Below are 12,699 nucleotides of genomic sequence, written 5' to 3'. Positions count from 1 at the left end.
TTTGTGACGTGCATTTACGACGCACGGTTATGACACGCAATGCGTATCAAGGAAGCCCCTGTCAAGAAAGGCCATGTCATAAATGAAGACGACACACATTTTTGCGTATCGTAATTTTAATTTTTTTTTTGAAAAAAATTATTTGTAGTTTTATTGATTTTCAAATTAAATTTGCATTTCATGTCTCATAATAAAAAATAAAATACCATATACAAAAAATACAATACATTGCACAAAAGTTAATGTCATACAAATAATCATTCCAATAGTAGACGAATGTAACATTTCAACATTTTTTATATAATTAACTAAATTATTAGCCAAATTTCCTAAAATACCAACATACTTTTCTATGAAGAGCATTAACACTATTCTTTTCCATCAAAAACTTCAAAACCTGCATAATTAAATTAATGTGTGATCAGCTACAGAAATTTGTGTGAGCATATGGCAATAGAAAGAGAAGATGATAATCAGAAACATAAATTTTTGGCATTGCAAATCATCAGAATAATTGGAAGTATATGTATACCTCACGTTGGAGGCGTTGACTTTCTGTCATTTTATAGCAATTTGTCTACTTAATATATAAAGACTCCAACAATAAATAGATATGTTATGTTACCTTGACGCATCTCTGCTGTCCAAAAGTATCCTCAAGTAGGAGCTTTCTTCATATTTGGAAGCCTCTCTATTCCCCAAATCAATCAATCCACACACAACACAAGTGAAGTGGAGAAAGAATTAAATTAAACCTTAACTCATCTTCTATATGAAGCTTGTATAACCAGGATAGCGACAACTTTGACATACTCCAAACGGAAAGTTGTGGATTTGAACCAGCTCACGATGCAGATGCAAGAAATTTAGAATAAGATGTTTGTATCCGTATGGAAAAGTGTTGCATCATAAGGTTTGTTTCTATTATAGACTAGAATAAGACTAAATAATCATGTTACCCCTACATTCCAAAAAACAAATTTCGCTATATTTATCAAATTTAACATGAGTTGTATTAAGCCAGGTTTTCTAGCTATCGATCCCTTTTTCAGTGCTTAAGTCAAAAAGAAGCAAGTGCATGTATGTATGTACCCACTCTAAGAGAAGACCCAATTACAACCATGAGTATGTTTTTCTCAGGGTCCCACAATATGATGACAGTTTCTGCAGCAACAGCCAATACAAAAGCATCACTAGAAAGTGCAGCAACAACCATATAACTTTCTTCCTGTATGAACCAACATCATGTCATGCCCATCTACATCTACTCCTCTCAATCAACTTATCTTCACCATTTCTAACCCAAACATGTAAAGCCACAAACAACAATTATACAAACACATATTCACAATTATAAAATAAATTAAAAAACTTTACCTTGAAGTCACCACCATAAGAAGCACTAACAGCCATGACACGACTTGGATGGAAAATAATTGCAAAAACTACTGCAACCCTGTAACCATCACATGTTAAAAAAATGTTATACTAGAAAAAAAAACTTCGATATACATATTAAATAAAAAGATTTTATAAACAAAAAAAAACAACCTATGGGGCACATATATAACAATAGACAAGGTAAAATCATTATTGTGTTGCCCACATTCCCAAAACTTGAGTGTTTCAAAAATAACAGAGTGACAGATTTTTGTTTAAATATTTGGAAGCAAATTTTTGAATAATAACTTTTAGCTAATTAGGTGAAATTTTGTGATCTCTTTTGATGGTCTTCCCTGTGGCAAACTGTTTAAATTGGAAGGAAAAAATTCAGACATACAAGTGATATTGGTGAACAGTGGAGCAATGCATGATTTCATGTTCTGCCAATTGATCTTGTTTGATTGGATAGTACAAGGCCATTTAAGTGCTGACCTTACCTTAGATGGCTTAGAGATGTTCCCCATAACAAGGGGAAGGAGTATTTGCTAAACTTTAAAGGATTGGGATTGAACAGTATGGTTGCAAGACTGGGATGGGTATCCTTGCAACCAACTCATTTGCTGGCAGAGAGAAATAGGGAACCTGTTTTAGTTAAAATTTAAACAAAATGGTAATTGGATTGACTTTAAAGATAATGGAAAAGGAAATTGGAAAAGTTTAGGTTTATTGTCCATGGTAATTGGTACCTCTTCTATATGATCATCTAAATGCTTCAAATGGAGTTACCAACATAACAAAAGTTTGTCCAAGTTCAAATATTTCTCAACTTATCGTAGTGTTGTAGATTAAGAAATTAGTCTGCATTAAAATAGTAAAGTCACAAGAATGAAAATACTACCATATCATGATTCATAACACAATACACCAAGAGATATGGATCGCCCTTGAAATTCAGTCAATTTGTCTGCTTGTGGAGAAGATATGCTGAGATCAGGAATACCTCTTTTCTGATCACACTTGTCTGCAATTGACAGATCTGTCTCAGAGAGCAATTCCAAAATCATTCCTATGTCACAAATGAAATTTCAAACCATCATATCCCTTCCATGTTCACAACTAAATGATATTTTTCTAACAAAAGAACTTCCTAATATTGTGACATAAATTTATTTTTTATGCTAAAAAAATATCTAGGGGTTGCTTTTATAGTGCAAGCAAAAATTTATGTGTATATAAACTAAAACAAGTCAGAGGTAGAGGGAGGGGCTACCTTTTTTTGTATCATCATGTTTGGGAAGCGAATCCAAGTTCTCAATTAAGTGGCCTGCCAAATTTCAAAAAGCAGGATGAGTTAATAAAGTTATAAAACTGTTGTCCATGTTTACAACCATATAGAATTTCGTATATGCCCTTGTTAAACATCGAAATATCATATTTATCTGTCCTAATATCTAAATATCATATTTACCCTTCTTAATGTTTTAAAATATCATATGTACCCAAATCTAATTTTTGATATTTTTTATTGATTTATAATTCTTATTTATATTCCTAAATCATTATAATTGAAAAACATATTAGAAATTGACAAAATTACCCCTTGATGTCAAAAGATACTATAGCCTCACTGTTCTGTCAAGTGTCAATATTCAAATGCAGTTACTATGCAAGCACCAAAGGTAGCTCCTCCAGACATGATATGCAGGGACAAATTCTTAGTTCAAAGTACATATGTCCCAGAGGGAACAAAGGAGGAAGATGTCACCTCTAACATGGTTGTTTTTTTTCTGAAAATGTTTTAAGTTCTTTTTTAATAGTAATTTTATTACCTGATTTATAAATTTGAACAGTTTGTTAGAGATGGTAAAGTTGTTGATGAAAAGAGGCTTAAAGTGATCCTCATATCTCCACCAGACTCACCTGAATCATCACCAATCAATGAAACATTAAAGATAGTGCAGAAAGATGATGCTAGAGAAGTGAAAGATGAATTTGTTCAAAAACATACCTCTCATTCCAAATTGAGCAGCCCAGTAAAGGGCAGTCCAACAATTAATGTCACGAAAGTTGACACCAACTCAAGAGTTAAGAATCGGGGTCAAGGCCCATCCCTCTATCAATTGAGACCACGACTCATCTTCACCACCTTATTTTTCAGATAATAAAATTTGAACAAATCTCACAAGTAATAATAATTCTTCTAAACTTCTGGAACATTTTTTTACCTCCTCTAGGGTTACTGATTTGTTTTTCAAGGTACTTGAATTCACGGATTTCACTGCATGTAATACAAACAATAACTTTTCCAGGTGGCAAAGGAGGAGCATAGCAACAAAGGACTCCCTCTAGAATAATCTCAATTCGGACTTCAGTCTCGCCAAACATACAGTACAACTGTCATAACAAGTTAAGTTCCTATGAGGAAAAAGAAAAAAAGAATCCAATTTAGCTTCTATAAATGAGGAATATGAAATGGCTCATAGAACAAATAAAGGGAACATAAAATTTACCAAATCTATTTGGTTAAGTAAGGGACCATGAGTGCATACCCCAAACATACAAGTGAAACATGCTATTGAAACTATTTTATTTTTATTTTTTTTAAGTTTTTTCTTATGAAAGCATTGCATTTTGAAAGTACAATGCTATACTTGGGGTATACTTTCAAAGTTTACCCATTTTTAGCATAGTACAATACTTTATAAGGAAAAATGTTAATTTTAAACATAAAAAATAACCGTAACCGTTACTTATTGATCCTAATTGTTCTTTTTTTTATAGGTAGTAGAAATAAGAGGATATATGAAAGTGAAACATAATGTACATATTTTTTGTTACTTGTTGATCCTAACTGTTCATGGACACTTCTAAAATCATCCAAAAATTAAGCCTAACATATGCAAAGGAGGCAATCTATTTTCTATCCATGATGCAACCTTCTTCTGTTCATAAAAATAATCATAAATCGGCATAAATATTTAATAAAGAAGGTGCATAAAGTTGCATGTTAATTGATGTGTAGGGACAGGATGGTCTTTCTAATCCTTTTAACATCCTTTAAAAAGTGAGAATTTATGTATATAAAAGTTTTTATGGTAATTAACAATCGTCAATGAACCAAACCTTCTTTTCATTTTCCAAAAGTTCTCTTATTGGATGATTTGTAGCTGCCTGTTAGTAACGAAACACACAAAATTATATATATATATATATATATATATATATATATATAGAGAGAGAGAGAGAGAGAGAGAGAGAATAATAACCTTCAGGTCACACTCTGAGTAGTCATCTGCCATTTTCCACTGTTTTAAGATCAATATTTAGTACTAATTCCTCTTTTGTTAAAATGATACTTAAAAATATTCTCTCGATTTGGGGAATCCAACAAATTAACCATCAACATGCACATCAAATAGCACCAGATATTATATTGAGCATCCATATCTGTCAATTACCTATAATGCCCTTTTCCGTAATAGAAAAAGATTACACTTACCTCTTAGGTTGTCTCCTGATTAAAGGCTCATCAAGATCAAAGGGTCTATTGGTGGCATTAATCTATCCTTTGTACGCAAACCATCCCTGTTTACCATAACTCGTTTTTCTTTTTGCACGTTGCTTCAAGTTCCCCTGGATTTTCACATCTACCCAAAATGTTGTCCACCTATTACAAAAAATCATAATTATTTAAGGAAATAAAAAAATTGATAAATAAGAAAAATCGGTTATAAGCTTTGTAACAACATCATCAAAAAACATAACACTCGGAGTGATTTTAGTGGGAAGATTGAAAATAACCTTCATATACTTCTCCCCTAATACCAAAACAGGTTTGGATCCACATTTATGTTTGGGTGTCACAAAATCGTTAAGTCGCCGTTAAGTTTATAAATACCTACACAACTTTTAACATCAACATAAACGCCAAAAATGAAAGATAAATGAATAGCAGTAGTTTCGGTAAAAGAAAGTTCAGAAATACCTCTAAAATCTAAACAGAAAAAAGAAAATCAAAAATGAAAAATGAAAGAAACATAGATTAGCAAACCCACTACTAACAATTGATTTAAAAAATGCAAGGGATCTTTACCTGTGCCTCAAAGAACAAAAGAAAATTAGGTTTTCTTTCCTTGCTAGATATGTGGATCTGAAAAAGGAAAAGAACACACACATGATATAAGATTTAATCTTTTTATCAGACAATGATTAAAAATTTTCATCTCTTTACCCAGAATCCTAAGCATGTAGAGAGAGAGAGAGAGAGAGAGACCTTACTCTTTAGTCGGTAATGACTTCTTCATTATTAGACTAAAATCTTCTTCATTATCAGACTAATGCTCGTGATTGGTAAGAATTTTTCCTGTTCAAAAACATTTGAAGACCTTCGGCTTAGTTTCCCGCTCTGATGACTCCTGTTGGTGCCTGGACTCCCCAGACCGACGGCGTCAATGGTGGTGGTAGGGTGACGACCAGGGTTCTTTGAGTGGGAACATATAGATTTTTTCACAAAGCGTGTGAGAATTTTGGAAGGGATGGTGGGGAAGAGGGGGTACATGAGAAGAGATTTCAGGCACAATGAAAAGAGCTGATGAGTTTTTTAGGAAGCATGAGCTGGGGAAGAGGAAGTACGGGAGAGTGGAAAGTATTGCAAGCTCCAGTGCAAAACACTATTGTTTGATGTGCTCTTATCTACAGTGCTCAACATTTTGACAAATTTTAATGTTTACAATTAGCCTCGAAATTGGACAATGGAGTCTTGCAACCTATACTATACGGCATCACCTGTTACACAATTGATAATACAGGAAGACAATTAAGCGTTTTGTAGAGTAGATAGTGTACCAAATTGACAATGAACAGATCACAAAAATGATGAATTGAAGAACTAACCTTAAACCCTCTGTAAAAAAGGTATGTGTATGCAGACACATCGACATGTGAGTAATGGAATAGTAGTGGTGGGCATCATCTCCATTATCGATCGCAGACATTAAGGGAGGGGGATAATGAACCCTAGAAGGCCATTACATTGAGCAGCCGCACATTTAGAGAGTGAAAGGTAGTGAAGTGGTGCATCGATGGCTATTGTTTTAGCGATCCGGTGGGGGACTGTGGTGGTCCGATAAGAGCGGAGGCAAGAGCGGATGAACCTGGTTCAAAAAACCAGAAGCGTGATTAGGGGTGATTAGGGTTTTCCAGAGAGAGAGAGAGAGAGAGAGAGAGAGAGAGAGAGAGAGAGAGAATGCAAAGGTAGAGGAAGAGGGCTGCTTCAAAAGGATTATTAGGGTTTTTTGTTTGAGTATTTTAGGAGAAGAAGGAGATGAATCAAGTGAACAAGGATTATTAGGGTTTTTTGTTAGAGGATTTTAGAAGGAGAAGAAGGAGAAGAATCAGGCGGTTGTTTAATTTTTTGGGATTTCATTTCCCACCATAGATTATTAAAACAACTGAGAACGCGCCTTTCTAAAAAATATAAAACAACACATTTACACAACACGCTTTTTATGATAGGTGCCTTCCGTGTTTTTTTTTGGACACTAATTTTAGGCGCGCAAAAATGCGCGTCTTCTATCCTTCAAATTTTGGAAAACTAACATTAAATTTTAGGGCACGCACAAATGCGCATCCTCTATCAGCGTGTGTCATTAATTGCGCGTCGTAAAAGGCTGTTTTCTAGTAGTGTTTGTTTCTCTAAACTCATAAAAAGGGTAGAAATAGCCCCAAATCAAAATCTAAGAGATAGATGGTCAATGTTCCAACTTTTTACTTTGAATGAGCTGCAAATGAATTAAAACTTTTTGGTGCTTTTAGTGTGTGTTTGAAGTTAGAGAAGAAGAATTGTACACATATTCGATTTAATCTAATTTTAAATAAAGTATGTAAAATTTAAATTGTGAATATTTATATAAATAAACTTTGAAAGAGCCATTAGCATATAGATCTGAAGGTATACATGTAAGTTTTAAGTTGAGAAAATGGTTGTGAATGTATAATTTTTATGTATTAAACTACGAATTTATTATATTAATCTTTAAATATTATATACTGAACTATGAATTGACTGTATTAAGTTGTGAATTCATTGTATTAAACTGTAAATTTTTTAATGAAAATTTTGTTAAAATATGAATTATTGATGTATGAATGTTGGTACTAATTTTCTTGTGAATATATTTATTTTTTGTGTTGTTTAAATATGTAAGAAGGTATTAGTTTTTATAATTATTTTACATTAAAATCGAAATAAGTTAATTAACTGTTTTATTAAATTTGAAATAAAGTATTTAAGCCGTCAATCAATGATTTCATATGCATGTATGATTTGGAAGGAAAGATGATTTCAATGGTGGCATAGGTGGTTGGTAGTGTCATGTGGTAGTTGGGTGTGATGGTGGGAGAGTTTAGGTTTCACTTCCTAAAATATGTGAATTAGTGTATAATGGATTTTGTTTTGTTATGTTGTGAATTTTATGTATTAAACTAAAAATGGGTTGTATTAAGTTGTATATTTATTTAAATTGTTTTAAAATATGAATTTTTGGTGATATTGTTTGGATTCACTAATTCACCCGTCGTGTTCACAGATCTGATGAAGCGCATGTGTAGACTGGTACTTGATAGGTCAGTAATCGTATTTATTAATGATATCACAGTCTTCTCAAAGACCAAGGAGCAACATGGGGAGAATCTGAGAGAGGTTCTTGAGGTTTTGAGGAGGGAGAGGCTCTATACCAAATGATCCAAGTATCAATTTTGTTACAAAAGGTCCTATTCTTGGGAAATTTTGTCAACAAGAAGAGTGTTATAGTCAATCCATCCAAGATCGAGACATGTATGTATTGGGAGGTTCTGACAACTCCCTCTAAGATTTGGATTTTCCTTAGTCTATCGGGTTATTACCATGGGTTCATTCACGATTTCTCCAAGCCTGGAGTGTTATTGACCTGTTTAATCAATAAGAGTGTTTCATTCATCTAGGGTTCTAAGCAGCAGACCACATTCGAGACTTTGAGACGGAGGCTATATGAGGCTCCAGTGTTGACCCTTCCCGAGGATGTTAAGGATATGGTAGTATATTGTGATGTGTCTATCATGGGTTTCAGAGTTGTTCTTATGCAGTGATGTTAGTGATGGGTTTTGAGCACTCTAACAACTATATGGTGCACATACAAAACCAAATGCTTTGGATCTATGTTTTTTCTAATTATTCATGCAATTTGATTTTCCAAAGCATTGTCCTAACTAGCATACAAAGCATGGGTATTTGAATAACAAAAACTTGTTAGATGATTTACCTTTTATTATAGCTTTTTAACTTAAACCTTTAAGAGCCTAGCACCCCAAATGTGACACCTCAAATGCTTCACAAAACACCACCAACAATAGAGGACTTGAGAGAGAATTACTTTCACAAAATCGACTCTTATAAACTCCTTGAACCACTAGTCCCGATTTTAGAAGCTAAGGGACTTCTTATATACTGTGGCAAAGTCTAGGGTTACATCCATGTAAACCCTAATGGACATGACATTTCATATTACTTAGGATCCATGGGTTAAACCTCCATGGACTATCCATGGACTTATAGCTCAACCTAAATAACTATTGTCCCACACTATAAGAATCATTGATTTGCCAAATTAGTCACCGTATATTTAATTAGTCTCTTTTGATCACTGAGTTAGTTCCAAATTAAATTCTGACCTATACTAATTAAATAATATGATTTCACATTAATATATTAGAACTTATAATATATTAATAAATCGTAAATATCCTCTTATCAAATGGACCATGTTACTCTCGGGTCAAGTACATACCAATTATAGTTATGGGCTTAGACACTAAATTCAACAATCTCCTACTTGGATAAGTCTAATAACTATAACTGCAAGTACGAGTTAAAACACCGACTAGCAATCATAGCTCTTAAAACCCTTTGTCAAACTCTGACATGCCATTTAGATAAGGGATCATATAATCCTCTATTCTTCAAGATATCAGTCAGACAAATACATGGAACAACGTCATACTTATTGTCCAACAGTTTGTTTCTTGATTTCCTATTTGTTTGACATAGAACTTAATCAAAGACATCAACTGAGCTTTGACCGGGCCCGACACATAATTCAAAACAAAATCATCGAGGGGCCCAAGATATCGCTTTTAATCCTCTAAGGACTAAAAGGAACATATAAACTTTGACAGTATATATGCTTGTACTAACTACTTGTTAAATCATACACGATAGTGTGTTTTATAACATCAAGTTACTAATGCAGTTTCACACTATCAATGTACAACCAACTCATAGTCAGTAACTCATATATCTTGGTTTGAAGACTTATATGATATTATCGTCTCACGATCACTCAAGATAATTCCATGAAGTGATACAAATGAGCGTGGTTTTGATCCAATACTCAGACCTTATGAGCACTCATGAATGTTGTAGCAAACGTTGTTATGTCTAATACACTTCAGACAATCAACAAGCCAAATTCATGACAGTCTTGCCTCAATACCTACTTCTAAAGTATGATCAACTGTGGACAGTTTGAATAATATAATTTTTCTGGAAGTCAAAACATGCAAAATGAAAAAATAGTAAATGATTGACACAAGATAGTAACATTACTTATAAATAAAAAAACACATTTTATTTAATTATCAAATGTCAATTACATTTCAACTATTACAAGTTTCTAAAATTCTATCAAATCATTAAAACTAATATCGTCCTTCAGCACGATGCGTCTCGCATGCTGTAAGTGCTTAACCCTACTCAATCCCTTCGTGAGGGGATCTGTTGGGTTCTCCTCTAACGATATCCTTTTTGCTACGAGGAGTCCTTCTTATATTCGATGTCTTATGAAGTGATATTTTCTGTCGATGTGCCTGGATCTTCCATGATCCCTTGGTTCCTTGTGTAAGGCAATTGTACTCTCACTGTCACATAAAATCTCCATAGGCTCCTTTATAGCCAGTACAACTCCAAGGTCTCCGATGAAGTTATTCAGCCATATTGCCTCCTTCGCCGCCTCGCTTGCTATTACGTACTCTGATTTGCATGTTGAATCAGCTACTGTCTCCTACTTAGAACTTTTCCAAGTTATTGCTCCTCCATTCAGGGTAAAACCCCAGCCCGACCGAGAGCGGAAATTATCTATGTCAGTCTGAAAGCTGGCATCACTATACCTCGTTACTCTCAAGTCATCACTCCCACCGAGGGTAAGGACTCAATCCTTAGTCCTCCGCAGGTACTTGAGAATGTTCTTTACCGCAGTCTAGTAAGACTTACTAGGATTCCCTTGATATCTGCTAACCATGCTCAAAGCAAAAGGCCACATCAGGGAAACTACAAGTCATAACATACATGATTGAACCAACTGCGGAAGCATATGGTACTCGACTGTGACAACTGTCAAATCTGGGTCAAACAAAGTCAACCAGGTCAAATCAACTTGTATTAGAATTTTAGGTGAATTGTGATATTCCCTAATGCGTCCAATGTACTGTTGACAAGTTATAATACAAGCACCACTCTTATTGGAAATTATAGAACATAAACCCTAAATAAGGTTAGTATTGTAACAATTCGATAATTCAATTTTATATTGTTTTTGTATAGATAATATTCATAACACGATGTAGTGGAATTCATAATCCTTACACTACATGGCAAATTCATAACAAAGGCTGCAAATACAAATTTTTGGTGAATTCGTCACCAAATATGACAAATTCCATACCCGGCCTAAAACGCCCAACTTTTAACGAAAAGAATTTAGGGATCAACCTAATTTTCGTGTAACATATTATTATTTTTGATATTAATGATTTTATTAACAATTTGAATTTTTATAAATCAAATTAAATATTTATTCATCCTTTATACCATATTTTCTTTATAAAAATACACCACTTTTTATAAAGAATATCATCTTTTTATAAAAATTACCTCACTTTTATAAATTATCTAGATTTTTATAAAAATAAGAAGAGTTGACTTAGTGACATGATTGTTACATCTTTTCCCAACATAAAACATTAACCAACATGTATCAAGACCATTACCCAACATATAACAATGCTAACATCACCTTACCCCACCCCTTACCCCCTACCCACCCCACCACCCTACCTCTCCCATAAATTTCGTTTACCTCTCCCCCCCCCCTCTCTTCATCTTCATCTCTCACTTTATCTTCTTTATTCCTCTATAATACTCTCAAGAACAAGTTCAAGTCTTCCAAAGATCCATCCCTTCAAGTTGGTTCCTAGGATTTTTGGTAAGCATTTCTTGTTAATCTAGTGTTTTTATACACATTCATACTAGTTTTGTTACACTTACACACATTTATATGTGTTATTATCCATAGGGTAATACCATCTTCAAGTGTTCTAAGCTTAACGATCTTCATCTTCATCTCTTTATCCACTAAGAAATCCACTCAAGGTGAGTTAATACCCCTTTATTTTTCAAGTTTTTCCAAGTTTTAGGGCTGGAAACAAGTAAGAAAATCATATTTGGATGATCTAAAGGCTTTGTAAACTAAAAATACAAGTTAGGTCACTAAAACATATCTAAGCTTAAAAATCAGTTTTTTACAGAAAAGTTGTGATATGTTCACGGACTGTTTTACCCTTATTAAACTTAATATATGTAATAACTTGTTATTTCAGATCATTGTAATGACTAAAAGTCAATTTTTGTAATCTCTTTGTGAAATAATAAAATAGCTTCAAAAATGAAATGTTCAAAAAGCTCAGATTGAGTATACTATGTAGTAGATATCGTAACAAGGTTTCCAAAAATATAAAGAACACAAAAATCTGAGTTATAACGAAGAAGTTATGATCATTTGAAGATCCATAGCAATACCTGTAAAACACTGTTAAGCTTAAAACGAGGAATTTCAATAAAATACTTATTAGCCTTAGTTATCAAAATAAAAGTAGTATATATCATTAAACCGTGCACATACCTAAAAAGAACGCCCAAATCTAATTTTGTATGAGGAAGTTATGATTTTTCGAAGTTTCGGGATAGCGGTAGACAGCTAAAAGCTTGAAATAGAGATCGAGCGATTTTTAGCCAAAGCAACCTAAACGAAAGTTGAAGATCAAAACAATAGTATCGCAATGGTAAAAAGACAGACAAAAACGGATATCGGATGGAGGAGTTATGAATTTTGAACGAACTTTTCCAGTCCCGGCGTGTTAAAAATATATTATTAAAAATAAAGTCAAAATCAGCCGACGAAGTCTAAACGAGAGTTGTAGAGCATTTTTCTCACCTACGTGTGGATA

The 12,699-nt window shown here is 33.5% G+C and overlaps 1 protein-coding gene across 1 annotated transcript; it reads left to right on the top strand.

Moving 5' to 3' along the window:
• The first annotated feature begins 3,045 nt into the window (after positions 1–3,045).
• On the top strand, positions 3,046–3,545 carry LOC111881605 (uncharacterized). Its single transcript, XM_023878009.3, has 2 exons — positions 3,046–3,158; positions 3,234–3,545. The coding sequence occupies exons 1-2, from the start codon at positions 3,048–3,050 to the stop codon at positions 3,543–3,545; spliced, it is 423 nt and encodes a 140-aa protein (XP_023733777.2). The 5' UTR covers positions 3,046–3,047.
• Positions 3,546–12,699: the final 9,154 nt, after the last annotated feature.

This window comes from Lactuca sativa, chromosome 4 (genome assembly GCF_002870075.4).
Source record: "Lactuca sativa cultivar Salinas chromosome 4, Lsat_Salinas_v11, whole genome shotgun sequence".
Taxonomy (NCBI): domain Eukaryota; kingdom Viridiplantae; phylum Streptophyta; class Magnoliopsida; order Asterales; family Asteraceae; genus Lactuca; species Lactuca sativa.
This window is presented reverse-complemented; position numbering and strand designations above follow the sequence as displayed.

Excerpts from the sequence above, each read along its gene's own strand:
- LOC111881605 (XM_023878009.3), top strand. The coding sequence starts at position 3,048 with ATGCAAGCACCAAAGGTAGCTCCTCCAGACATGATATGCAGGGACAAA. Across the intron at positions 3,159-3,233 it reads AAGATGTCACCTCTAACATG|TTTGTTAGAGATGGTAAAGT; the intron begins GTTGTTTTTTTT and ends AAATTTGAACAG.